The following is a 24921-nucleotide window of genomic DNA, read 5'->3' as shown; positions in this document are numbered from 1 at the left end:
CCGCCATGTGGGCTCCAGTCTCCTCGAGGAGGGTGGGCAGACCCCCAGGGGGGGGCAGAAACGCACCCAGAGGTTGACCCGGGACTTGGACCCCTCTTCGCCTCCCCTCCCCTCCTCTGAAAGGTCAAAGAGGGAGGAAAGAAGGAAGGGGAAGAAACCCTCCGGAGGCTGTCGACTCGGGACTCTTGCCAGAGAGCCCAGGGGCAGGGAAACTTTGCGTCTGGAGTGGTACTTAAAAACCAACAAACAGAACCCCCCTTTGATGGACCCGGTACAAGGTTGTGCCAGAGGGTGGAATGGAAAGTCAGTTTCCCCCTCTGGTCCCTCAGGCGTCCCGTCCCTTTCCCCGGTGGCAAAGACGGTCACGGACGATTCCTGCCTCCCTCCGAAGATATGCTTACGCCTTTCCTTTAAAAACACACAGAGTCCTGTGTGCTTTTCCTTCAGTGTCTTGGAGATGACATTAGAGCTGGAATTCGCCATCTCAAATGGTTCCCTGCCGTGGGGGCAGCCTGGCCCTCACCCACTTGCTTCCAGAAGACCCCCCCCCCCCATCCTGACAGCACAGATACCTCCCTGTGCTACCAGATGCCCCCGGAGAACTCCCCTCTTACCCCTACCCCAGGACTACGGCCCTAGAACATACCCTAGAATTTCTTCGGTCTCTTAATGGGCTCATGGTATACCAGGCGTCTGTTGACGGGCATGTAGATTGTTTCCAGTCGTTTTCTACAAACAATACTGATCTGAATAGCCAGTGACTATCTTTTTTTTAATTAAAAAATTTTTTTTTTAATGTTTTTATTTATTTTTGAAGGAGAGAGAGAGAGAGTGTGCGTGAGCTAGGGGAGGGGCAGAGAGAGAGAGAGAGACACAGAATCCGAAGCAGGCTCCAGGCTCCGAGATGTCAGCACAGAGCCTGATGTGGGGCTCGAACCCTCGAACCGTGAGATCAGGACCTGAGCCGAAGTCGGCCGCCCAACTGACGGAGCCACCCAGGCGCCCCTAGCCAGTGACTGTCTTTGGTCACGGGTGGGATTGGATTTGTAGGATAAATTCCTGGAGGTGGAATGCCGAACCCAGTCGTTGATGTGCGTTACCTGTGACCGATAAGGATAGGTTTTTTGGAACGGCCAGGCCCTACTGCTCATTAATCTGGTGAAAGCTGCAGAGCCAGTCTCCGGAGAGCTGGGCACGTGGGAAATTCAGTTTATTAATTCAGATCCAGGAAGCCCCAGATTCCTTGAATCCCACTGGTTCCTCCAACCCAGGTTCAGAACCGTAGGTGTGGACTTTGTGTGGGTAGAATCCACAGAACGAGCGACCGTCTTGGGGACTGTGTGGGCCCCGCTGGCCAACCAGGCTTTTCCCACAATTTGGAGAAGTCCAGTGGGAGGGAAGAGAAACGAGTCCACAGTCACACAGCTGGTACCTTTTGTCCCTTGATGGATAAAGTCATGACCCTCGTGTTCGGGGCAAACCCCAGATGATGGCTGACCCCTGGGGGAACAGAGACTAAATCCAGAGGGTTCTAGGATTATTGCTGAGGGTACAGCCCTTTGCCCCAGCAGGATGGAATCAAGTGACCCGGCCCTGGGGTAGACCCTGCCCAACAGGCGCCGGACCCCCAGGGCTTGACCGGAGCACCTGGGAATGGCTGCCTGCTGTCTGGACCTTGATGTAGTCCCTCCTGCAGGAGAAGCCCTCTCCTCCCAACCCCCAGCTATCAGGGCCCATGCTGGTGGCCCGGACTGTCCCACGCAGACACACTGTGCCAGAGGAGCTAGCTAGGCCGCTCAGACCAGCCACCAGGGCTCCTTCTCTCAGGGGGAAGCAGGTGGCCCGCATTCAGATCTGTGAGAAGCGTGTCGAAACCTGGAAAGCGCGGTGTGGATCGGTTTGTGATCTCACCCTTCCGTGAGGCCCGTCCCCCAAGAATGGCGATGGCCACGTCCTACTCTGGGAGCGGTTGTCTTGGCCTCCTGAATCCCTCTGCTGAGTCGTGCTCTCAAGAATCATGCTGGCCGCACTCCATTCCCTTCTGCAATAGTTTCCGCAGTCCCCCAGCATCTCTTGTTTATCAGGACAAGTCCAGCGTCTCCCTGTGGGTTTCTTGTCTGCGCTCAGTGACCCCCCTCTCATCCCCTTGTCCTCAGAAGAGGGTCAGCTGTTGAAGAGGGTGTTCTGGAGAATGGTATGAGGAGGCAGCTGATGTCTCTTGAGCTCTCACGGCGTGAGCAGGCGATAATGCTTTCCGCCGGCCAGTCTCCATCTGGCCTGAGCGTAAATGCACTCCCCTTTTACACAAAAAGACTTGGGGACATTTCTCTCTACTCTCCAGGAGACATTGGCAATATCTGGAGGCATTTTTGGTTGTCACAACTTGGGTTCCTATTAGTATCTAGTGGGTGGAGGCTCGGGATGCCGCTCAACACCCCGTAACGCACTGGGCAGCCTCCACCCCCAAGAATTATCTGGGCCCAGACGTCATTACTGCTGAGATTGAGAAACTCTGCTTTAAGATTTGAGAATACTGAGAATAATTATACCAGAACAAACAAACAAAAACAATACAACAACAACAAAATCTCTCCTGGGCCGTTCTTGTGATAGCTACCTGCTTTTCTTAGTTTTCAAAACACAGATAACCGCATATACCCAGAGAGACAGGCACGTAAAACTCAGCATCCAGATCCCACGTCGTCAGAACCCCAGAGTGTCTTCTGGCACCTGGTATTTTTAAGAAGGTAGAAGCTTGCATCGTTGCTTCTCAGCTGGGGTGACTAACCCTGCCCCCCTTCCCTCTGCCCCCCACCCCCATGCACCCGCGTAGGGACACTTGGCAATGTCAGAGACGGTTTTTGGTCGTCACTGCTTGGGGAGAGGGTGCTGCTGGCATCGAGTGCGTAGAGGCCGGGGATGGTTGCTAAACACCTCACGGTACACAGCCAGCCTTCCCCACAACAAAGAATTATCCGGCCCCAAATGTGAAGAGCGCTGAGGTTGAGAAACAGTGCTTTGAAACAGGCTCTTCGCGGCAGAGGCTTGTAACAGTGTTGTATCTAAATTGAGAACTAGAAGCCAGGTGGATGTGGGAGAGCCAGGGGCAATGGAGAGGCTTGGTTCCTAGTTGACGCTGTGATATTGATTAAAAGTTTCTGATCTCACTGCGGATACTGGTAACAAACCAGTTGTTAGTATCTGGCAATATCCCGGCAGAGTCGGTGCCAGTTCACCTCTGGTGACAACGTTCAAGTCTCGCATAAGGTTGGTTTGGACTTGAATGGGAAGTTCGTGAGCTTTTCTTGTTGCACACTGGACACCGCTGGGCTGAGGCACGGTGAAGGATCTGTAGCGGAAAATGCTGGAAGGAACAGGCATCTGTCTGAGGCCTCAGTCCTACCACCCATCTGGTACTTATGTACATATAGAACTGGGGGGGATGCTTTAGTCTGAATATTTCTGGGGACCTAAGGAGGGTAAGGAGACCCCACTAACAAGATCCAGACTTGGAAGTTCATTTCTCATTGTAAATGACATTAATTTCCAGACCTAAACCGCTAACTGCTTTCTGATATTTCTTGTGGCTGGGCCAGATTTGAGAGTGTAACTAGGGATAGAGTTGGCAGCCGCCTGGAATGCTGGCTTGACTTTTTTTTTTTCTTTTCTCTCTTTCTCTTTCCTTTTTTTTTTTTTTTTTTTGGCCTGAAAGGAGGGAGAGAGTTTGAACTGAAAGATTGGTTCTGTGAGAGCTAGGAGGAAAATTCATGACTGCCATATCCCAGAGCTTTGAAGTTCGTTGGATGCTTGCTAGGCCCTGGGTTTGTGTCTAGGAGGAAAGATCAGACTTCCTTTGAGAGGCATGAGGTGGGGAAAGGGCTGGGGCACCCAGGACCCCAACCTTTAGAGTAATTAGTATCAGGGAGATGTGGCTGGTGTTTGGAACGTCCCCAGATCCTGCCTGCTCTGACCTATTTTTTAAACCTTATCGTGTGGAATCCCACTTGATTTCCTAGCAAAGGGTTTAGCCTGTTAAGTAATAAACATGGAGTGGTCTTAGATGCAAAAAATCTGGACCGTGGAGCTCCCTCATCAGCGGGAATTAAAGCACGGAACCTGTGTGCTGAGCACAACAGGCAAAGTGGGGTCCCTGCCCCAGGCCCTTGAGCTCACAGCTGCAGGCTAACTGCCGGAAGACCCTCTGCCTTGGGGCAGCAGACACGGGGATGGCTTTGGTTGTTACTGTGTCCACGTGAGATGGGATCTGGATTAAGTCCAACTTTGCCGGAAGCAACTCTGCTGACTCCCCTTGTAAGAAGACCTTTGAACTAGCAACATCCCTGTGGGACCCTGGACCGAGATGTTCCCGTCCCGCTCCATTGGTGGACAGACCAGCCTGGTGTTTTAGGCCTGGACTGGGGAGCTACAGAACAGGTGTGAGACTGCCCTCCCCCAAAGGAACCTGGGACCTCCTTAAACCCCACCGTTCCCAGGCCTGTCCGTGAAGCTGGGTGAACCTGACCACCTTCACAGGACCCTGTTCGCCGTCACGGAGGCTCTCTGTAACCAGGCAGCATCCTGCGTATTCTCGTTAACAAACCAGGACCTCTCAAGCGGGCATCGTGTTCTGCTTCTGCTCCCCGTGCCCGCCGAGCGTGAGGTGGCAAGTTCACCTCTGACTCAGAACCCTGTGTTGATTAAAGACCAGTCAGCGTGCCTGGGCGCTCTTCTCCCTACTTAGCTGGCTCTGTGTGAAGGCAGAGCCATGGGACACTTAATTATAGTCCACGTGCCTCTGAATAATAGCATGTGAGGTGAGGAGTTTCCTAGCAGCTCCCTGCTCAGTTTCAGAAACTGGGGGCTGTCACATTTCTGAGACCCCAGAACTCAGCGAGTGAACCGAGGAGCCAGTGCTGTTTACCCCTCGACCCATCCCCCCAGCTTTCCCTTTGTGGAGCCCCCATCTGAGCGCTAGTTCGTACGGATGGTTCTGAGTTCAGCGGTTCACCCCTCAGGTGCCCGTATGCACATCTGCTCGAGTTTTTCCTCCGAGGAAACACCGGTTGTGACCAGGCCTACTCAGGCCTGCCCTTTGCCTCTGGCGTGCGTCCCATGGCCTTTGACCCAAGGACACGGGCCGGTTAGCTGTGCTCTGGCCTGTCTCAGCCCTTCTCCTCTTCTGTTGTTGCCAATATTTTGAAACTGATCCAATCTGGGGAAACTCGGCTTTTATTTATTTATTAGAGAGAGAACAAGCGGGGGAGGGGCAGAGAGCAAGAGAATCCCAAGCAGGCTCTGAGCTGTCAGCCCAGAGCCTGGTGCTGGGCTCGATCCCGTGAACCGTGAGATCACGACCTGAGCCGAAATCAAGAGTCAGACGCTTAACCCCCTGGGCCCCCCCACCAGGCACCCCAAAACTTAGTTTTTAGTTTGGCCCCGTGGCCCACTTCTTTCATGGGATTTCGGAAGCAAGCGTGTTGCACGTTCTGGCTCTGTGGCAAGTGGGAGCCAGGGGGTTGGCGGGAGGAAAGTAGTCTTCTGTTTATTATTTCGAAGGTGAAATTTGTAAAATTTGTAAGCTGTAGGCAAAGTGTGATGCTGAAGTTTTCGAGCCACAGACCTTGTCTGCCCCGGGGGTTGGGAGCTGTGCAGGCCGGCTGAGGCGTCTTTACCCTCGAACTCCAACCCTAATGGCGTTTCCTGGCTGGCGAAGTGCGAGGGGCAGCTTCTTCTGGTGCTCTCTCAAGGCTGCCCCTGGCAAGCTGGGTGGAGAAGTGTGTCAGGCTGGCAGCAGCTGGTTTCTGTCTTCTCTCCTTGCTCTCTCCTCTCCCTCCCCCCTCCCTTCCTCCCTCGCCTGGTCCCTGCCCTACCCCCGTCCCAAGCTTTCGCAGGCTGGGTTGGGTGGCCACTTCTCACTTCTCAGGAGCACTGCAGTTTGGGTACATTTCCGCTCGTTTCCTGTTAGGCAGTAACCAGGGTTCCAGAACGCAGGATCCCAGAGGACAGCTCCACCTTCCTTTTCCGCTCAGCTCCTAGAAAAAACCTGCTGACTGGGCCCTGAGAGTGGGGTCACGCGGAGACTCCCAACCACAGCAGGAAAATAGATGTGTGATTTCCTCCGAAGGACCTGACTCAGCATCGGGTCGCTGCCCAGCTGCTCAGAGTTCCACACCTGGGGATCGAGCACCTCCAGTGGCCTCACACACCCCGTGTCTGAGACCGCCAGCCCCGTGGCCACTGTCCCCACAGGGCTCACAGTCGTAGGGAGTGCTGTCCAGCCAGACGATGTGACGTGTCCACCCAGGGTCACAGAGGCTGTGGGTTGTTCTCCCACACCCGGCAGCCCTCCCTGCCCTTGGCCTGGTGAGCCTTAGTTCCCCTCCCATGTGTCCCTTCAACCTTCCCACAGCATCTCCCCAGCCCCCCGGCAGTCAGAGCCCCTGTTCCTGTTTCTCAGACTCCTGCGTAGTCGCCTTCCCAGTCAAGGGCTGGGATTGACATCTTTGTCACTGGATCCTAAGTCTTTGTGGGTAGCGCCCCGTGTAGTTCTGCCATTGCCGTGTGCCCAGTTGAGCCCAGCCCCCGGCCTGTCCCGGACACTCAGTGTTGTATCGGATGGGCGGACAGACGGATGTTTGCGCACACTAGTGAGCAAATGGTTGCGTCATGGGTTGTGGGTGCAGATGCCGGAGCTTTGGTGTCAGCACGCCTAGAGGAAGCAGAGCCTGGGACAGGCGGGAAATGTGAACATCCCCAGCTGGCCTGGCATTCAGGGCCTCCTGGAGCCCTGCCTGGTCCCGGTTTTAAGTCCCACCCCTTCCCTTTGTGGGTGGCACACTGCAGTCCGACCGGTGTGTCCGCCCAGCCGGCTACCTTGTACTGCCTTGTACCTTACCTTCCCCACCCCAGCCCGGTCTCCCTGTCCACTTCCTGTTTGTGTCTTTGTGCTTGCCATCTCCTGCGGCCACCCGCTGGGAAGACTTGTCCGTGCTCTGAGCATCCGGCCCGCTGGTCTCCACCCACGTGCCACCCGCCAAACACAGCCTCACACCAGAGTGTGCTTTTCTTCTCATCAGACCCGAGCTCCTGAGGGAGCAGGGCTTGCCTGGGCCATGGCTTGCTAGCCAAGTTGTTGGAAATGGTGGGCTTCTGAGAGCGGGAGTGGGGCAGGACAGTGACAGGGACGTGGCTGCTGCTGTGTCCCTGGGGGCGGCTCCTGCTCAGGTCCAGGCGGACCTCCAGGCGAGCAGAGTGGCTGACAAGCCTCCATCAGGAACAGGTCCAACTGGTTTAAAAATAATTCAGAGCTCAGAGACTGTCCCCTTGGCTTTAGATTGGCACGACAGAATGTGCACGATTCAGTCGCTACTCCCCAGGAGTTCCCCAGCATCACCTCGGCCCATAATTCACATCTTTGCCAGTGCCCTCCACCCAGCCCTGCTTTTTCGAAAGTGCAACAGATGATGAACTTTCTGTCATTTTGGGCCTTAGCCCCGAGATTGAGCAACGACCCACATTCTTAGGAAGCCCCTTGGGAAGGAAACTGGTAACTTCCTGCTCCTTCTTACCCCCAAGGACCCAAAGCTCCTCCTGGTCCCCTCCGCCCGCTCGCCTTCCCCGCTTGAGGCCCCATGGCTGCCTGAAGGCAAACGGGCAGGCATCCGTCAGCCCGAAGGCCTCACCCCATCAGAGCCCGGGCTTTGTGGAGGCAGCCGCGCAGCGCTGGCCCTTCAAGGCCAGTCTTTGTGGTTCAGAAGAGGGCCGCTGAGGGGCTGGGGGTGGATTTCTCCATCGCTTAACCTCACCTGCCCGGCCTAGGGTTTACCTTTCCCTCCCGGGAGCTCAGGAGCCCTTGCTGTGGTTAGTCTCTTCTTGCTCCCCTGCGCAGGGCGGCCTTTTGCCCATCTTCGAGGGGTTTAGGACTTGCTGGGGCTCCCCACTGACTGCCAAGCTGGCCTCTGGGTCAGGGCCCCCAAACGCATGCAAGTGAGGCCCCCCACAGAGGCGGGCTGCGAGGTCCTGGACGTGAAGATCCAGGTGTCTGTCTTCTCCAGCTGTGGCATGGAACATCGTCGCAGCGGAGAAGTGTGAGGCGGTCGTCCCAGGCTCCCAGCCGGGCGTCTCTGGCTCCAGTGCCTCCAGGGCACCCGGGTGTTCTCTCCCTGCCTCCCACAGCAGGCCCCGGCTTTGTCCCAGAGCACGGCTTCGGCTCAGGGTGGCCGGGAGGCACTGGCAGCCCCTGCTGCTCGGTGGGACCTCTCCACCACCAGGGGATGAGCAGGCGTGGGAGTCTTAAGTGGAAGCTGCGGACCGGAGGGGTGTCTGGGACTCGGGAGGGCACGGAGACGGTCCTTTTGCCCGGTTGCCTCCACCGTGCCCCTGGAGTCCAGGAGTCGGCGCGGCTTTCCAGCAGAGCCCGCGGGGTTGACCTCTGGGAGCTTCCCCTCGGTGGCTCACGGCTCACGCTCACCGGGCCGGAGCCAGCCGCCGCTGGGGTGTTGCGGAGGGACGCCCCTTCTCCGGCGCCTCGCTGAGTTGTTGCTGTTGTGATCAGTATTGATTACTTTTCGCTGATCGCATCGTTGTGTTCTATTGACGTGGTCACGTGAACGTGCTCTGCGTCACGATACGTCACGTCGTGTTCCGTCAGTAGCCGTTATCTAGCTAACGTTAAGTTACATGCTTACGTGTGAAGTTACGCGCAACGCGTGTCTTACGTTGTGTCCCTGCTATCGCTGCCGGATCGTGACGTGTTCCAAGCATAGACATAGAGATGAGGAAGGACCGCAAGAGCCAAGTGCCTACAGGAGCTCCGTGCAGCACGAATACAGTCGCAGTCAAAGCCCCCGCCCTCATTTGCACCTTTATTGCACAGAAGTAACGCCAAAAGTGCGCAGGATCGTTTTTGCGAGTTCACCCTTCCTCCAAGTGGCGTGAGGTGCTCGTGTCGCTCAGCACTGTGGGCGTGTCCCCTTCGCGTGTGTGCCCAGACACATGTAACTCTAGGTTCGCTGCTCGGCCGGCTGGCTTTCCTCGGTATGACGGTGCCACGGTGCACTTATCCGGCCCCTGCCAGTGGGCACTTAGGGCTTTGCGCGCTTTTGTTCTTCCGGACCGTGTGGCAGTGAGCTCTCTTGCAGGTGTCCCCTCCGGCACGTGCCTCAGTTTTTCCGGACTTATACCTCGTTTAATGAAGCCATATAGGTTTTCGGCGGTACCAGCCTGGAAAACGAAACAAAACCGGTACTCAGTTTGCATGACCCAGAGTCCTGAGCCCAAAGCTGGCGGGAGTCACGTGTCTGAACACTCACAACGGTGATGTTTCAGGAGATGTTTCAAGTGTGCTGCCCAGGGAGCTCAGCGGGGGGCACGGAGGCTCCGAGGCACCGGCTAAGCTGGGGGTCGTCCAGGGGGAGGGCGAACCGTGGGTAAACCCGGGGAGGCAGCCCAGAGCCCTGCATCTGCCCTGTGTCCTCCTCACAGAATTAATCTGGTCCTCGGCCTGTCACCTCCTCAACAGCTGTGTCCTCAGTCCTGTTCTCCACAGCGAGGCTGAGTTCGCAGAAAGCGCCTGGCATCCGGTCTTGCCACACGGGGCCACTCGGGCTGGTGCATCCAGTCAGAGCTCACCTGCCCGCTAGTATCTGTCTGTACGTGGGCACTTGGCAGTCATCAGAGCGGGAGAGTCTCCCGATGTGCCGATTCCCAGCTGTGCCTTCTGGTTTCGGCTCCGGCTGTTAACCAGCGTCCTGTGGCAGTGTGTTTAGTGGAAACCTGTGTGCGCCGTGAGCTTCCTTCGGGACGGGGTCACCGCGCTGTTGGCTGAGTTCAACGTTGATGAGTCAATAGCGTGTATGAACTATGGTGTCTTTAAACAGAAACGCACGTGATGCAAGCTGATGTATTGATCGGCCGTGACTAGAGGCTCACAGAAACCTAACCCCAGTATCTCTCCCAGGAGCAGCGGCTTCACGTTCAGCAGTTCAGTGTTTGCAGGGACTTTCTAGAACAGAACTGCTATGAATGAGTGGAATGAGTGGCGAGAACCGCCTGCAGTTCCCGTGGCAGGCGGAGTGACTCAGGGTGAACCCAAGGGTGTCCCCACCCCACAGAGCCTGGGTGCGTGCTGCCTTGGCCAAGAGCCCTTGCTGGTGGGATCCACAGCATGGAGCTGGAGATACAGAGGCCACTCGCAGTTAACCGGGTGGGCCCCGTCTGCTGATCAGGGCTCCTTAAACGCAGGCTCCTGTCCCCTCTGGGGTGAGAGGGAAATGTGAGTGCAGAACAGAGGACCAGGGAGAATGGAGCGTGGCACGTCGGCTCCACAGCCTTTGGGGACAGGACAGGCCACAGCCAGGGAACGCAAGCTGCCTCTAGAAGCCAGGAGAGGCGTGGAAACCCCCAGAGCTGCCGGCACCTTGGTCTCAAGCCTGGTGAGGTCCACGTCGGATTTCTGACCTCTTTAAGATTTTTGTGTTGTGTCAGCGTCGGGTCGTTTAACGTGTCGTATTGTTTAGAAACTTGTGTTGTTTTGTCACTGAGGTTACAGTAATTTGTTGTGGCAGCCAGAGGGAATGCAGACAGGTCCCCCGCCTTAAAGCCTTGTCCAGAGACGGGTTTTCGGCTCAGTCTTTAAGGGGTGGGTGTGTGCACACACGCACATGTGTGTTTTCTCCTCCGTTAGCTCTCGCCTCCAACCTGATGGCCAGACTCCACCAGAAAATAGGTCTGGTGCACTTGTCCAAGTCCACTTAGGGGGTCACTGTGCTAAGAACAGTTCCTCCAAGAGCCGCTTCCACTGAAGTGCTCTTTGGAGCAAATCGGAAGCTCTGCAGGAGTCACTCCCTGGTTCCTGGATCCCCCACCTTGGCGACTTAAGAGCTGGTGAATTCGTAGACAATCCCCCGTCACCGTTGTTTAATGTGCATTTGAAAACTGGCTCTGTGCTCAGGCTTTACGCAAAAACCACCGTGTCAGCCTCAGGGTGCCGCGGCACAGGAAGCATCTCAGTAGGGTCTCCATCTCCCGGGGCTCCTGCCAGGTGTGTAGAAGGAGGCTGGCAGCTCTCGAGTCCAGTGGCACCTTTCTTCCCATTGTGAAGCCCGGAAGCTCACACCAGACACCCTTTGCTTAACGACCCCTCACATCTTGAGAAGGGGCGCTTCAGAACCCCGTCCTGGGCATCTGTTTCCGTGCCAGCCCTCAGCTCCTCTGCCCTCGGCACTGGTTCAGGTCCCCGTGTCCCCTTGTCTCTGCCTTTACTCACTCCATGTCCCTTTCTCCTTTCTGCACGCAACCCATCCTTCAAAGTCCAGTTCAGGGCCATCTCCTTCGTGAACCCTGCCTGGTTCTCTCCCCACGAGGAGGAAGCGGCCTCTCCCTATCCCTTGGCATAGATCCCTTCTATTATCATTTTTTTGGTGTGGCTATATTATTCATTTTCCCCCTCTACCACATCTGGCACATCTAATGATTATGCGTTGAATGAATTGGGCAAGTTTCTCAAAAGGAGGAATCCGGGTTTCTGACTTTGACCCCAGTTGTCCATCCCCATCCGGACAGAGCAGATCAGCTCAGGGTAGGAGTCTGCAGGGTGACTGAGTGATTGAAATAGGGCTGATACAGTAACCCAGGGTCCTATGACAGGAGACTGAAGGGAGGGACCAGGGACGATTCCCAAGGTGATGACCCTGGGCGCTGGCTTTGCGTCTGGACGTGGGAAGGAGAAAGGAAAAGAGGACACACGCAGCTAGAGTGAGGCCCCAGCGTTGGAGCCTCAGGGCCACTGGCCTGCCCTGTTGGGTTCTTACCCCTCATCCGGGAGCCCAGACACAGTCTGTGGAGTCGGTCCTTCCGGGGAAGCGGAGGCAGCCCCGGGTGCTGGGACATGGCCCTGGCTGCTAGACCCGCGTCACGAGGCGGAGAGGGATTTGAGCACTCTTACGGCTCCGAGCTTAAGAAGCGGCAACGCCAGACGTGTATCACATGGGTGACGACAGAGAAGGAAGGCCGGGGGGAAAGACCACCAGACTGGGAGGACAGGCTTGCTTTTCTCCTGCAAAAAATAAAAACAGCCTCATTGAAGAGTACCTTGAGTCAGAATTGCACTGCCGTCTTGGCCAATGCAGCACGACCCTGACCCCACGTCGTGGGGGTGAAACTCCGTTCCCTGCGTGGAAGTGCGGCCTGGATGCGCACAGCAGCGCCATCCGGGAGAATGGGGAGGACGGGGATCTCGGGTGGGGGCGCTGGGGGCAGGAATCCCATTAGCCCGGATGGAGGGTAGAAAAATGCACTTGGGGGTGGTGAGGGCCGGCCGGCAGGCGGGCTTGGTTGGCTGGGTGAGAGCGGGAAGAAGAGGGCGGACTGGAGACTGGTGGAGCAGTTGTGTGCCAGGCGCCCCTCTCCACTGGGGGTTTCCCACCCATTCCTTCCAGCTCGGTACCCCGCCCACCCTGCCCCACAGGTGGAGCTTCGGGATTGGGTACAGCCCATCAGCTGTGTGGTTGGTGCTGTGAGATTTCTTGGAGTCGAGGTTCCGTCACTGTCCCCTCGGGTGGGGCTTCTGTGGCAGAGGAAGAGCCGTCAGGTCGGCCTGCTGTGGACGTGGTTTTTATCCCTGCCTGGGTGTGTGGGAAGCCATGGGTCCCTCCTAGGAGGGCTCCCCAGAAGGCCTTTCACCCCAGGAACGCGGACTCGTTACTGCCCCTGTCACGTGGGCCCCACGGCAGATCCTGTTTCTGGGCCTTGTCGGAGTCGTGGGGCCCTGCATACGGCTGCTGCCTGCACACAGCCTTCCTGGCCGCCTTTCCTTGGGTCTCGTGCCCCGCAGCCAGCAGCAGGCGTGCGTGCGTCGGGTGGTCTGTGGTTTTTAAAGCACGTTCACACTGAGTCCCACAGCACGTCGCCCCCACCTCCTGTGGTACAGGTGAGGAAACTGAGGCTCAGAAGGGGCTGCCTCTTGCATAGAGTCATGGGGCCGAGAGTGCCCTCCCAGGAGCTCCCGGAGGGCGGGCTGTGCGTGCTAACGGTATCTGTTGTCTCAATGGATATTGGTTGTCCCGGTACCTAATGGGAGCCAGGCCCCCGCCACCCTCCCAGCTCCTCACGGGAGGCACACTGCCCACTGGAAGTTGGTGTTTGGGGGTGGGGAGGGGGGTGAGGCTGTCCCAGGTGGCATTGCTGGAGTGACGATGAGCCCTGAGGGAGGAGAAGGGGGCCCCTGAGAACGGCTCGTCTCCGTCTGTGGCCCGCAGCACGGTCCCCGGGTGCTCGCCCACTGCCGGGGCACGAACGGTGACAGCGAGTGTGTGTGCGTGCGCACGTGTGCATGTGCGAGGCCTGACCGCGCATCCTGAGAAAGGACAGGTCTGCCTGCTCCGTTCACTAGAAGGGTGGGTGGCAGCTGGGGGCCCAGGAGCAGTTTGCCCCGGTGACCGCCGGAACTGCCGGCCTAACCCCGGCCGCTCCCTTCTCCTCGGCCCTGCTGGTCTGTGCTGCGGTGACTGCGCCGAGATCCCGAGACTCCTCCCAGCTCTGAGTTCTCGAGACTGACTTTGCAGTTGAGAAGGGCGAGTGCCCCTGGACAAATGGGGGGGGTGTGTAGGGAGAGGAGTGGTCGGGCAGGGTCACGGCCATAAACACACAGCAGGGGTTGGTCTCCCGGGCTGAGAGCTGCTGATGGCTTCACCTCTCCCTGCTTGCCACGTGCTGTCCTGGGATCAGCACCTGCCCGGGTGCTTTTGTAGCCACGCTGGAAGAAACCGGTCTTGGGGACCGTGGGCCACCGTGGCCGTGAGTCACCTGTTAGCCAAGCCTGTTGTCACCGCCCTGATATGACAGGCGAGCAGTCGAGCCGGGTGAGGGTACATTCCTCAGCACGCACTCAGAGCCTCCGCCTGGAGCTGTGTCAGGGAGCTGCGCGTCGGAGCTCTGCCCTCACAGCGGCCCTCGGCGCCCCGGTCCCACACAGCTCCAGCCTGGCGTGTTTCTCTTTGGTCTTTAGAGGCTCTTTGCCTGCCAGCCTTCCTTTCCTGTGTCCTGTGCTCCCAAACCACAGACTTGTGGCTCTCACGCGGGTTCCTGTCGATAAGAAACCATTGCCATTCCGGGAGTGGGGTCCTCTGGATGCGAACCAGCCCGGGCCTGGCTTGCTCAGATTTTTTTCTGTGCAAATTTTCCCGAACCTTTGCTCTCTGGTGAGGGAGCCAGCTGTGGGCAGACCTGGGGTGGAGAGCAGGGAGCTGGGCTGGCGGCCTCCAGCCAGAGTGCCAGCCTGGCCTGAATTTCCCACAAGCAGACGCCAAGGGGAAGTTGGGGATACGGACAGGTGCTGCCGTCCGCTAGCTCCTGAGTCCGCTGCCACCGCGGAGCGGTGTGTGAGGTCGTGTCAGGTCCTTCCTGGTTCAAGCGTGGGCACAGCAGCGATGGGGTTGCTCACTTCAAGTTCACAGTCCGGCGGGAGGAGGACCATAAAGAGATGGGGATGAGGCGGTGCCGTCACCGAACGGAAGACGCAGCTCGAGTGAACCTGGTCCAAGGTGATGTCTGAAGGGGGTGGGGGCTTGAGAAAAGAAGGGCCAGTAGTGCCAGGGGACAGGTGGCCAGGGGCCACATCGCTCCTGCCTAGATAAGGAGGCAGGTGATAGAGAACCAGGAGGGCTTCCTGGAAGAGGTGGCTTCTCATCAGTTAGGCTTTTAAAAATGGAAGGGGTCTTAGAGACAGGAGCGACGGCCTCTGTGTTCCAGGAGGCAGGGGCGCTGGGCTTTAGATCGATTCATCGGTCACCTTAGTTCGTCGTGGTTGGGGTACTCACGGCCCCTCATTGAGACTTGTGCCCGGGTGCCTAGCCCCGTGTGTGGTAAGCTGTGCTCCCGGTGTTTGATACTGACCTTGCGTCTGTGCCTTCCAAGCAGGATTTCCAAACTTCATCTCCTGTCTCTTCCTGAAGAGTTAGTCTTACGTCAGCTCTGCCATCGATAAAAGAGGAGTTCGTGGAACACCCTTGTTGTCTCTGCACACGCAGAGCAGAATCCTGCTTCGCCACCCTGACTGTGGACCGGCAGCTGGCGGCCACCGCACGGCACCCGCTGAGCGACGCGGGGCTGGCGCCGCCCGGCCAGGCAGGACTCGGGGGATTTATTACATTTGCCTGTGGGCTGGGTGTTTCTTTTTTATAAGTTTTCGTCTGAAACTGACTTTCCCAGTTGTGTGACCCACAGCCCTCCCGCCTCATCGCCAAGATGAGGCGATAAAACGCACAAGGCTGATACATATCCAGACATTTTAGCCCTGTCACGAATCCCACGTGTGGCCTTTTCCAAGGAGACGAGCGTCAGACAATTGCTGGCATCTTGGTAGTTGGTAAAAACTGTCTGGACGGTCAGGGATGCCGGCTGGGATCAGGCCCAGCTCAGAGTCCTCCCGTCAGCGGGCCTGGTTCCTTCCACCTGTCCTGGGAGGAGGCAGAGGGAGCTCACAGCCTGAGCCCCCACCCCAGTCTGCTGGTCCCTCTGCCGGGCCTGTGGCTTTGCTTCTCCCTTTCCCAGGGTGTGTTCTGGGCAGAGCCACAGTCAGCAGGTGGGGGCGAGGGAGTCCTATCCAGTTCTTCCCAGGTTAGCAACACCGTGCCACGGGAAGGGTTCTGCATGAGGGAGACTGGTGGACCTCCCCGGAGAGCTCCAGTCTGGCGCACCCCTGGTATTTGTCCAGGGCTCTTTGGTGTTTGGGAGCTTTGGCCTCGTGTCAGCCCTGAGCCATGGGTATTGTGTCAAGTTCCAGAAGGCTCAGGACAGAGCCGGCCCTTGAATTCAGGTCTCCTGCCTCTGGGCCAGCATAGGTAACTTGGGTCCTTGGCCTGACATCCAGGAGCAGGAAAGGTCCTCCCGACCACCCGCTTGCAGGGGCCTAAGATCGGCCCCACACTTGCTGGTGGGAGGGCTGGGGTTTGCAGCCCACCCCAAGGGCCGACCTCAGTCCCCAGCAGACCAGTGCTCGTTATTAATCAGCTCCCTTGCACCCAGAGCCCTGACACCCAGCCTCTGAAAATAAGAAAATGGGCGCCTGGGTTGCTCAGGTGGTTGAGGATCCAACTTTGGCTCAGGTCATGGTCTCACTGTTTGTGGGCTCGAACCCCGCGTGGAGCTCTGCCCTGGTGGTATGGAGCCTGCTTGGGATTCTCTCCCACTTGCTCTGCCCCTCCCCGACTTGTGTTGTCTCTCTTAAAATAAATAAATAAAAAGAAAGAAAGGGAGGGAGGGAAAAGAAAACGAGGAAACAAGCCAGAGAAGTGCAGGGGCAGCCTCCGGAGACGGGTGATTTAACACTTTCGGGGCTCAGTCACCCCTTCCGCCCGGCTTGGTCTCACTCACAGCATGCACCACACTGCCTGGCCGTGAGCAAGGCACCTCGCCTCCTGGGCCTTAGTTGTCCTGTTTATGAGGTGAAGGTAGTTGCTCAGAGGCTGCAGCTGGGCCCGGTGGTTGCTGGAGGTCTCAGGTGGCTCTTTCCGTTCCTTTTGGGGTCTCAAGGATGACAGAAGGACCACGGAACGTCATCATCTGTGCTGTGTGACTCTCAGCTCCTGCTGTCCTGCCTTCCTCTCCAAGCCATGAGTGTTTCAGCTGGAAGCCGGCTTTCCCCAGCACCCAGCAGGGCCACTTCCTCCCCCAGATTCTGTGTAATCGATCAGCGACCTGGTTAACTGTGGATGAAAAGGAGGGCCAGTTTTGTTAAGTGGCCTCTGCTTCCTTGTGGGGAAGCTCTGGCATCTTAATGGAAATCCGAGGATTGTCGATCTTTACAGTTGAACCTGGGCCAACACTCCATTTCATTGACAAGGAAACCGGGAGGGTCCCCAGAGGAGCCAAGACTAGGACTAGAGGTCACTGCTCCACCACGGTGCGTGGGGAGGGTGCTCAGTCCTGTGGCTCCTGGCCAGGCGGACTGGGAGGGGAAATCCCTGTCTGTGGCCAGTGTTGGCCAGCCTGGGCCCTCCGCAGGCCGACACTCAGCCTGCCCTGTCCCCACACCATGCACGTGGAGCCCAGGCCTGGCAGGGCGAGTTTCTGGTTACTCCATCTCCTAGGACTGCTGAGTCACCTTGGGGGAGGGACAGGCACTTCCTTGAAGCAGGGCTGAGGCCAGCTCTGTACGTTTGGTGGCTGGGACCCTGAAGCAACAGGAGACGACTTGCAGCTGCCTGTGCCCATTCTGCCTCCTCTCGGCCCCTCACTTGGCCTCCGGGAGGGTCCGTGCCACTGCGCCTGTGTTTCGTTAGCCCCTCCTCGGGAGGCGGGGCGGGGGGGGGGGGGCGGCCCTGAAGGGAAGCAGCCGGGGCACGGCCAGCACACCACACTGACCCTGTCCTGTCCAAGAGCGACCCTTTGTAGGTGGGAAGAGGGGCCAGCCAGTCCGATGGTATCCATCAAGCCCATGCAACCTGCTGGCTTGGGGCAGAAAGCAAGACACATGGTCCCTGCACCCTGGGAGTGTGCTGTCAGCTAGGGACCGACGTGGTATCCAGAGTTAGGGAGAGTGCTCTGAGGGGGGGGCCTGGGGGCCTCTAACAGGACATCACACTGAAGCTGGGGCCTCTGGCTCCCCCCCAGCAGTTAGGCTGAAGTGATGGACTGGGGGCACGGAAGCAGTCCTGGGGGTGCAGGCAAAGCCCGGGCAGGTGCCTGGAGAGGGTGGCAGGCCCTGACTTGGCTCATGGAGAGTCCTGGACAGGAGGCAGGAGCAAGGCCCGGGGAGGGAGGCCAGTGTGGAGGCTCCCCGGGCCCCAGGGAGGGGTGAGGAGAGTCCGAACCAGGGAGGGGGCAGGCCTGGTTCAGGCACGTGGAGGGGGCATGAAGGGACCTCGTGACAGACTCCTAGGTGTCGTGAACCTCATTAGGAAATTCGTGTGACCGTGTGGGGGAGGGTGGGCCGGGACTTCGCAGTCAGTGAAGAAAAATCCTTTTAGCTGGAGCCGAAGGGGCAGCTTCCTGGGCGTCTGCCTTGTGGGAGCCTCTCCCGGCTGGTGCTCGGACTGTGTTGCCTGCAGAAGCAGAGGTCGGGCTTGAAGACCAGGCCTCAGCGACATCCCTCTTGTGTCTCGGGGACAGCGACACCCAGAGCTTCGTCACCTGACTCGTCACTCCCTCCGCCTTGACAGTCCCTGAGTGATTCTCCCCGTCTGCCTCGCCACTTCCTTCTCCAGTCAGTTCTTCCCGATGCTCGCTTCCTGCTTTGCTCCCAGTGCAGTGGCCATGGCTAGCTCAGACTTCTGGATTAAGCCAGACAGGTGACTCCAGGGCCTTCCCCCGTCATTTGAACAGCATGTGCCAGGCAGGGAAGCGGCAGCTGGGACTTCACGCGGCATTCGGCTCACCGCCTTCCAGACAGCAAAGTGTCGATCTTCCCGGGCCAGCCCGGGGGCCCTGCTCTTCGTCTCGAGGAGCCAAGCGGTACGGGGAGGTGGGAGGCTTGAGCCCGCCTGAGACGTGACCTAAACGCCGGTCCTGCAGGTGGCAGAAAACCACGGGGGTCCAGATGGCAAGAGGCCAGGTCTGACCGGGGCCCCCATGCCAGGCTCCTCTGCACAGCTTTCCTGGCTCTTTCCCCAGACGACAGCCAGTCCCGTCTGGCCGGGAGACCGGCAGCTGGCACGTCCCTGCAGTCTGGGGGGCCTCCGGCTTCTGCTTCTGAGCCAGCGTCTCAGCCGCTACTGCCCCTTCTGCTGAGGGAACGCCCCGGCTTTCAGAGGCCACTGTCTTCTGGCACCAATACTAGGCTCCCGTGAGGCCCTGCCATACTGCGTGCGGAAGTGTGTCTGCTCGCCGGGGCCTGATCTGGTGGCCACCATGCCCAGTTTGGAGCCTCTGTGTGGAACGTAACGTCGGGAGACTTTTCCTGGTTGATCGCTTCCACTGCTCCGTTTCACCAAAAGCTGCAGTTGAGGAAACACTGAGTTTTGATCTCTAGGAGGAGAGGAAGTGTGCGCCCTGAGCCCGAAGGGTACGGGGAAATTGCAGAATTCCCGGTACGCCTAAGGAAGTTCTGACTTGTCGGAGCCCTTCCCTCCGTGGGGTTTACCAGAGGGGGTGGCGACTTAGCGCACAAATATTTACGAAGCGCCTGCGACGGATAACGTGTCGCTCGGTGCCAAGACCTCCAGTCTGTCGCTGACACGTCTTCACATCCTCCTGCTCCACCCACGAGGGGCGGGAAGGTTCATTTGGGCACAGATGATGTTTCTGTGGCCCCTACTTCAGTGGCACCTCTCCCTCACCCCCGGGGCGGTGGCCCAGCCCTGCGTCTTGTGACCTTTGCTCTCAGAGCCAGTGGGAGCTCCGCCCCAGTCAGCGAGCCGTTCTTCGGTTCTTCGGAGAACTCACGAGGCCCCGAGGGCCCGGCCTCTGGAAACCGTCCCGAGTATCCTGGGCACGCCGGGGGCCACGGAAGGTTTCCGGGTGGGAACGGACACATCGAGAGAAGGCGGCTCTGGGCAGCCGGGGCACCACACACGTCGCCTCCGCAGAAGCACACTCGGCTCGCCTCGCCTTTTCAGAAAGAGACAGTCCCGTTAGGCAGAGAGGACAGCAGCTGTGTCTCTGCCGGCGCCCTAGGTGGGGGCGCAGGGGGGTGGGAGGAGGAAGGAGAGCTTGGAGGAGCCCCGCAGTTTCTCGTTGGGCAGCGCGTGCCGTGGTCCTGAGTCATGAGACGGAAGACCCGAGAGGGGCCGCTCTGCCGCGTTTGCTCAGAGCGTTCCAGATGTCAGGAGGCGGCAGGGAGGGCGGGCCAAGTGGGAAGGGGTTTGGAGAGAGTGTCTGTCCTCGGGTCCCTCCCCATGAAGTCACCCTGGCTCAGGAATTTCTCAGCTCTGCCTGTGGCCTCTTGGGGCCTCCCACGTCCAGGCCTGGTGCACACCGCATTCTGACCCCTCCTCATAGCCCCGGGAGGCCCTGTGTAGGCCCCGGGCCTCGCCCTCCTTCCGTGGCTCACCGGTCGTCCAGTACAGGGCACCGCGTAGGCGGACCGGCAGGTCCCGTGGGTCTGAGCACAGCTCCCGTCTCCACATACAGCTCCACGGCCTGTCACCCTCGTTTCCTCATCTGTTAAATGGGCCCTCTGGTCCCCGCGTCCTCATCGAGTAGATACGGGGCCCGGCACTGAGTAGTCCAGGAACGGCAGCCCTCGTGGCCCGAACCTGCGTCTCGCCCATGTCTCTCTCTGCCCACCCGGCCTGGCCCTGCCATTTGGGACCCGGCCTTTCAGGTCCGGCTCAGACAGCACTGGCTTTGCGGCCACTACCTGCTGCCCTTTGGGCGTATTTACACCTCCTCTGTGACTCTTACCACGTTCTTCTCTCCGTTGCTCTTACGTCTGACGGTCTCCTCTCCCGTGCCGGAGGGGCGCTCCTCAAGGCCAGGACGGACTCCCGTGCCCGGTCCATACCTCTTCCTGCTGCAGACACAGTTCATCACACCACGGCGGTCAGCAAGTGCTGGCCTGCCACCCCCTCCTGACAGCCGTCGCTGACTGGGGCAGCAGGTGCTCACACCTGAGAGCCAGGAGGCCTGGTCACTGGCCCAGATCCTCAGGATGGCAAGTCGAGGGCCACAGCCCTAGTGGCTGGGCTAGAGTGACTGGGCCTGGGCCCTCCGGGCTCCCCTTGGCCCCTTGTTTCCATCACCTATTCCAGGCCAGTCGCTCGGGCTCTCCAGCAGTGCCTACCGGCAGCTTCTCCCCTCCACGCCTGGCCCTGAGCTCGCCCTCACGTCTGAGGATGGTGTGGGGAATGTCACCCTAACGCCCACAGATGGGCAGGACCAAGTCAGCTAGGCAGAGGCAGGAGGGGAAGCATGCGCCAGGAGAGGTCAGGTGACTTCCAGTGTTAGCCTGGGAGGTGGTCCTTGAGCGTCACAAGTAGGCCACCACAGCACAAGGTGGCTGGACACAGTGTAGGACACGAGTAGGAAAACGTTAGCCCCCATCTGAGACCGTGTGGCCCCGAGCAGCCCCGCTCGTCCCCCCTTCTCCCCGCTCCTCTGTGCCAGCCTCCTCTTCCTTTTTTTTTCCCCCTTAAGCCCTTAGATCATCAAAGCAGATCACCTGCCCAGGTCATTGAGCCTGCAGATCGGCCCCTTCATTTTCCGTGTCATGTGTATCGATCAGGTTTCCTTGCAGAGATGATTCGGTTACGAGGCTGCCGTTGGCTTCCTCCCGCTCAGCAGGATTCGTGCCACTTCCCCAGCTGCCACCAAGTGGCCGCACACAGATGTGCCTGCCGGTGTGGACAGTTGTCCCCGTGCTTCTCCCCCACCCCCCATGAAAGACCCTGCCCTGGCCTTTCTGTGTTCCGCTTGACCACTGCTCATGGCACACGGCATCTCTGTTCCCTCTGGGGATCATTCTGCATACGCGCGCTTTCTCTCCCGAGTGTCCCGATCCCTCACTCCCCAAAGACGGCCAAGACTCTGGAACAATAAGGCCAGTCTTTGAAAGCACAGCCCCTTGCCCAACTGGTCTTTGGTATTGAAGCCCACAGGCCAACACCCACCCACGGGAGTCACGTGGGTGCTCTGGGCTGAGGATTCGGCTCCGTCCCCAGCTCGCTCCCCTCCCAGGTGCCCAGTTCACAGGTGGCACCGTGAGGTCCACTGCTGATAAACACAAGATCCTGCGACAGGCCGCCGTCTGCCCGATGCAGCCGCTTGTGGACACAGCCTTGCATATGCGATCATTGAAAGGCCAGGTGGGATCTGGGCCCAGGGAGTGCCCGGAGAGCAGTGCGGGGGGTCGGGCGAGCAGGGGGGCGTACAGGGAGCAGGGTCTCTTCCTCCATCACCGGCAGCAAGCGCCTCTGCAGTCTGAACTCGGGCATGGAGCCACGGATCCCTGTCCCGCCCTGGAGTGCCTGCCACCTGGGCCGGGGGCAGAGCGTGCTCTTCCCGAGGGTCAGAAGCAGTACGGGAGTAGTATCAGGCCAGACACGTGGTGAGCGTCCATTCGTGCAATTTCCAGAACAGGTACCACTAGAAGAGAGGGAACTTCCTTCCTGCTGGAGGTGTTCAGAAGCCTGGCAAGGCGCTGGCACTAAAACTCCTCTAAGGGTAACTCACGGCCGGCAGCTCGTGGGATAGGCCCACGGAATCTTGGTAAAGCCATTAAAGCAGACGGACACCGGAACCTCACCGCTCAGAGGTGCCCCGGAGCACGGTACTCACACAGCGGGTGCCTGGTGGCCCAGCCATGGTCTTTATTAACACAGCCGCCCAGCCTCCCCCAGGAGAGACCCCACCCCACCCTAGGCCCTCCGTGGACACGGTCCCCGAGTGCTAGCCTGAGGCCCACCGTGCGGGCAGAACCAGGCCAGGTGGGCGAGGAGCGCGGGTGGACACGGAGATTCGCCTCCGGAGGCCGCTGCCAGGTCCCACCGAGTCTCGGCTCGTGGGGGCCACGTGGGGCACAGGCTTGTGTCTGAACTGAGGCAGAGCTCTGGAGATGCTCTGGCCCGGGCTGGGCTTCGTGCTGGCCCCCGGGAGGTGCCAGCACGGGTTTCACGGCGGCAGCCGTCACGGAAGCGCTGCTGGTGATCGGTGGGGCCCAGGAGGCTGTGGTTTCCACGCACCAGCGCGGCCATCGCGCTGCAGGAGCGGGTCCGCAGCCAGGCGGGGCTCAGCCAGTGGGGGGACGGTCCCTCCACACCGTGAGCCCGTGGGAGTCCCCGGCTGTGTCTCAGACGTGGAGGGGAAGAGCGGACCCACCAGGCGTGGGAGGAGGACAGGCTGTAGTGAGCACCGAGCGAGGGAGCACGGAAGGTGAGCTCCTCTTCGTCTGGGGCGCAGACTTTACAGGCGGAGGTGTTGTCTCTGTGATGGTGTCTGCTGCTCTCGTCGGGTCCGCTTTTCCTGAGCGGCACTGAAATGTCGGGGTCGCAGCCTTCCCCACAGACGGGCCCTTTGGGGCCCTCCAGCCCCCTCCACCCAGACAGCATCCCAGCCCCTGAGCTTCTGGGGCTGGCTGCTCAGTGACAGGAGGCCTGTGCTTCCTAGAAAACCCCGTTCCTTACACCCAAGGGTGCCTCCTCGTTACCGACATGGCTTCCGGCTTTCCCTGTGGAACCCTCGGGGCCTGTCCACGGGACGCGGCCCGCGGCCCGGCGAGCCCACACGCAGAGGTGCGGATTCTGATGCTGCGTTGCCGTGTGGCTCCTTTGGTTTTCCCTTTTGCCTTTGGGCCTCTTGTCATGCTTTCATCCGTTTGAGCTGGTTCCAAGACCACGAGCCCTGGAGGGAAAGGATGTAGGGGACAGTCACCTGCTACCTGAGGGACTTGAGCCCCGAGCTCCCGGGCCGGGTGAAGGGAGGCTAGGAGGGCCCGGGTGCCTCCAGCATGGCCTCCCGTGTGCCAGGTGCAAGGATGGCCCGGAAAACCCATCCCTACGCATGGTGCTGAGGAGCTGGGGGCTCCCAAGGGAGGCACCCCCACCCCGCGCCCCTGGAAGACTGCAGGGTCGTCCCGTGCCGCTCCCCTGGGGGGAAGGCTGTGGCTCCTGCCCCGAGACCTGTCCCTGTTGGCCCCGTGTCCCTGTCGTCCTGCACCCGGGCCCGGAAGGTGTGGTTTTGAGCACTGTTGCTCCAGCTTCCACCCAGTTCACCAGAAGAGTCTGGTCTCACGTCAGGCAGAGAACTCATTTCCCTCTCTGGCAACCACTGAATTTGAGCATGTCCTGTTTTATCATCGTCGAAAGAACTGAAACCGTCCCATGAAATAAAATGGAACGCCCCGTCAACGCCCAGGGAGACACCAGGGTCTTTCCTCACCGAGTGGCTAGCAGAAGCAGGAGGGTGGCCCCTGCCCCTCCTACGAGGTCCCTGGGAGGATGGCGTAAGGCCCAAGCCGCTCCAGGTGGCAGCAGTCGTAGGGCGGGCCCTGCACCAGCCCGCTTCCTTCCTGCCCCCCCCACCCCCCGCGGTGGCCTCACCTGCACCCCAGGCCCTTCCTGGACTCCCAGGCTCAGCCTAGTAGAAAGCCCCTGACCCACTGGGGCACTCAGCCCCGTCTCCTCTTGACGCTGCTTGGGGGGCAGAGGCCACAAAGAGACTAGGCAGTTCCCACATCCGTTCAACCACAGGACCTCCTCCTCACTGCAGATCTGTTGGTTTCCCAGAGGCGCCCAGGGAGAATCCATATCGGGGAAGTGTCAGGCCCAGGGTTCCCGAGATTCCTTCCCAGAAATGCAGGGAAAGTGGGAAGAGGGAGGTGTGTGATTCCCTGAGCAAAGAGGCTTTGGTGAACCTCTTCCCCATGCCTGGAGCTGAACCGTGGCATCACTGGCTGCATGTGAGCACTTCAGCCCCATGAGGGAACGTCACTCAGCTATTGGCTGGCCCCGGGCAGGTCTCTGGGGGTGGGGGGCACTCGAGTAGGCATGGCCAAGGAAGGCTTCTGCCTTCTAGCAGAAGGTGCCCCCCACCCCCCCCCCCACCCCGCAAAGCCCTGGGTTTGAAGGTGTGGGTTTGGAATCGGGGCCTTGCTCGGCCACCCATCTTCCCACCAGCTGCCATGTTCGGCATCCTGGGGAGCCATCGTGGATGTGCTGACCCCTCGGTCTGCTCCCACTGGTGGTGGACGTGGCTGGAAAGCATCCTTGGGCCTCTCCCTCCTCTGAGGCTCACACTGTTTTCCCTCCTTCTGTCCCCCAGCTGGTCAGTGAGAAGGTCGGAGGCGCCGAAGGGACCAAGCTCGATGAGGACTTCAAGGAGATGGAGAAGGTACAGGGGAGGTGGTGCGCCCGGCCTGGTGCTCAGCACCGTTTGCCAAGTGCCCGTGGCCACAGCGCCACATCTGGGCTGCGGGTGGGGCTCCTGGATGGACAGATCCCCCAGCCACGGGGGACCCGCGTAGCGAACCACAAGTAGGCAGGGAGGCCA

General features: G+C 59.4%; 2 protein-coding genes across 3 annotated transcripts in view; one reads left to right on the top strand and one right to left on the bottom strand.

Moving 5' to 3' along the window:
- Positions 1-24921, top strand: part of SH3GL1 (SH3 domain containing GRB2 like 1, endophilin A2) — a 30313-nt gene that overhangs the window by 394 nt on the left and 4998 nt on the right. Inside the window, exon 2 of the mRNA XM_042928065.1 lies at positions 24694-24762. Within this exon, the coding sequence (XP_042783999.1) occupies positions 24694-24762 (69 nt within the window). The remainder of the gene's footprint in view (positions 1-24693; positions 24763-24921) is intronic.
- On the bottom strand, positions 21541-24099 carry LOC122213793. 2 transcript variants are annotated; one of them, XM_042928067.1, is made up of 2 exons: positions 23973-24099; positions 21541-23274 (listed from the first exon to the last, which is right to left on the bottom strand). In XM_042928067.1, the coding sequence occupies exon 2, from the start codon at positions 22980-22982 to the stop codon at positions 22293-22295; it is 690 nt and encodes a 229-aa protein (XP_042784001.1). In that variant the 5' UTR covers positions 22983-23274; positions 23973-24099; the 3' UTR covers positions 21541-22292. The 2 variants fall into 2 exon arrangements, with proteins under 2 accessions (XP_042784001.1, XP_042784000.1); XM_042928066.1 differs by lacking the exon at positions 23973-24099 and adding an exon at positions 23812-23958.

This window comes from Panthera leo, chromosome A2, assembly GCF_018350215.1.
Source record: "Panthera leo isolate Ple1 chromosome A2, P.leo_Ple1_pat1.1, whole genome shotgun sequence".
NCBI classification, from domain to species: Eukaryota; Metazoa; Chordata; class Mammalia; order Carnivora; family Felidae; genus Panthera; species Panthera leo.
The sequence above is the reverse complement of the archived record's forward strand: the minus strand, read 5'-3'. Positions and strand labels throughout refer to the sequence as shown.